The following is a 1,371-nucleotide window of genomic DNA, read 5'->3' on the forward strand; positions in this document are numbered from 1 at the left end:
TTCCCATTCCCATTTCCCATTCCCGTTCCCATTTCCCATTCCCATTCCCTGTTCCCTTGTTTCCCATTCCCATTCCCCATTCCCATTCCCTGTTCCCTGTTCCCCGTTCCCCATTCCCATTCCCCATTCCCATTCCCATTCCCTGTTCCCTTGTTTCCCATTCCCATTCCCATTCCCATTCCCATTCCCATTTCCCATTCCCATTTCCCATTCCCATTCCCTGTTCCCTGTTCCCCATTCCCATTCCCTGTTCCCTTGTTCCCCATTCCCATTCCCCATTCCCATTCCCTGTTCCCTGTTCCCCGTTCCCCATTCCCATTCCCCATTCCCATTCCCATTCCCTGTTCCCTGTTCCCCATTCCCATTCCCCATTCCCATTCCCATTCCCTGTTCCCTTGTTTCCCATTCCCATTTCCCATTCCCATTCCCATTCCCTGTTCCCAGTTCCCCATTCCCATTCCCATTCCCATTCCTATTCCCAGTTCCCCATTCCCATTCCCATTCCCCATTCCCATTCCCATTCCCTGTTCCCATTCCCAGTTTCCCATTCCCTGTTCCCCCAGGATCGTCTCCCCCTCGGCCTCACCTTGCAGGGGATCCTGGAGCGAGGTCGGCCGGGATTTGGGATGGGGGAGCCGGGGGGGGTTATGGAGTTATGGGGGTTATGGGGTTATGGGGGTTATGGGGTTATGGGGGTTATGGGGTTATGGGGGTTATGGGGTGGGGGTTAGTTATGGGGTGGGAGGTACTGGGGGGGGTTATGGGGTGGAGATATGGGATGGGGTTGTGGGGTTATGGGGGTATGAGGTGGGGTTATGGGGTGGGGTTATGGGGTTATGGGGATATGGGGATATGGGGTGGGGTTATGGGGTGGGGTTATGGGGATATGGGGTGGGGTTATGGGGGTTGTTGGGTGGGGGGTTATGGGGTGGGGGGTTAGGAGGTGGGGTTATGGGGTTAGGGGGTGCTGGGGGGGGTTATAGGGGTTACGGGTGGGGGGTGCTGGGATTTAGGGAATTCCCTGGGCTGGGCAGTGCTGGGATTTGAGGAATTCCATGGGCTGGGCTGTGCAGGGATTTGGGGAATGCCATGGGATGGGCAGTGATGGGATTTTGGGAATTCCATGGGATGGGCTGTGCAGGGATTTTGGGAATTCCATAGCATGGGCAGTGCTGGGATTTTGGGAATTCCATGGGCTGACAGTACTGGGATTTTGGGAATTCCCTGGGCTGGGCGGTGCTGGGATTTTGGGAATTCCATGGGCTGAACTGTGCTGTAATTTTGAGAATTCCATGGGCTGGGCAGTGCTGGGATTTTGGGAATTCCCTGGGCTGGGCAGTGCTGGGATTTTGGGAATTCCATGGGCTGGGC

General features: G+C 55.8%; 1 protein-coding gene across 1 annotated transcript in view; it reads left to right on the forward strand.

Annotated features, from left to right (window-relative positions):
* The window catches only part of LOC113941488 (bifunctional epoxide hydrolase 2-like), a gene marked incomplete at its 3' end in the record, with an annotated part of 3,937 nt that extends 3,285 nt beyond the window's left edge, over positions 1-652 (forward strand). The window contains exon 6 of the mRNA XM_027632641.1: positions 564-652. Within this exon, the coding sequence (XP_027488442.1) occupies positions 564-652 (89 nt within the window). The remainder of the gene's footprint in view (positions 1-563) is intronic.
* Between the last annotated feature and the right edge of the window lie 719 nt (positions 653-1,371).

Source organism: Corapipo altera, unplaced genomic scaffold, assembly GCF_003945725.1.
Source record: "Corapipo altera isolate COAL_440 unplaced genomic scaffold, ASM394572v1 130307, whole genome shotgun sequence".
Classification (NCBI taxonomy): Eukaryota; Metazoa; Chordata; class Aves; order Passeriformes; family Pipridae; genus Corapipo; species Corapipo altera.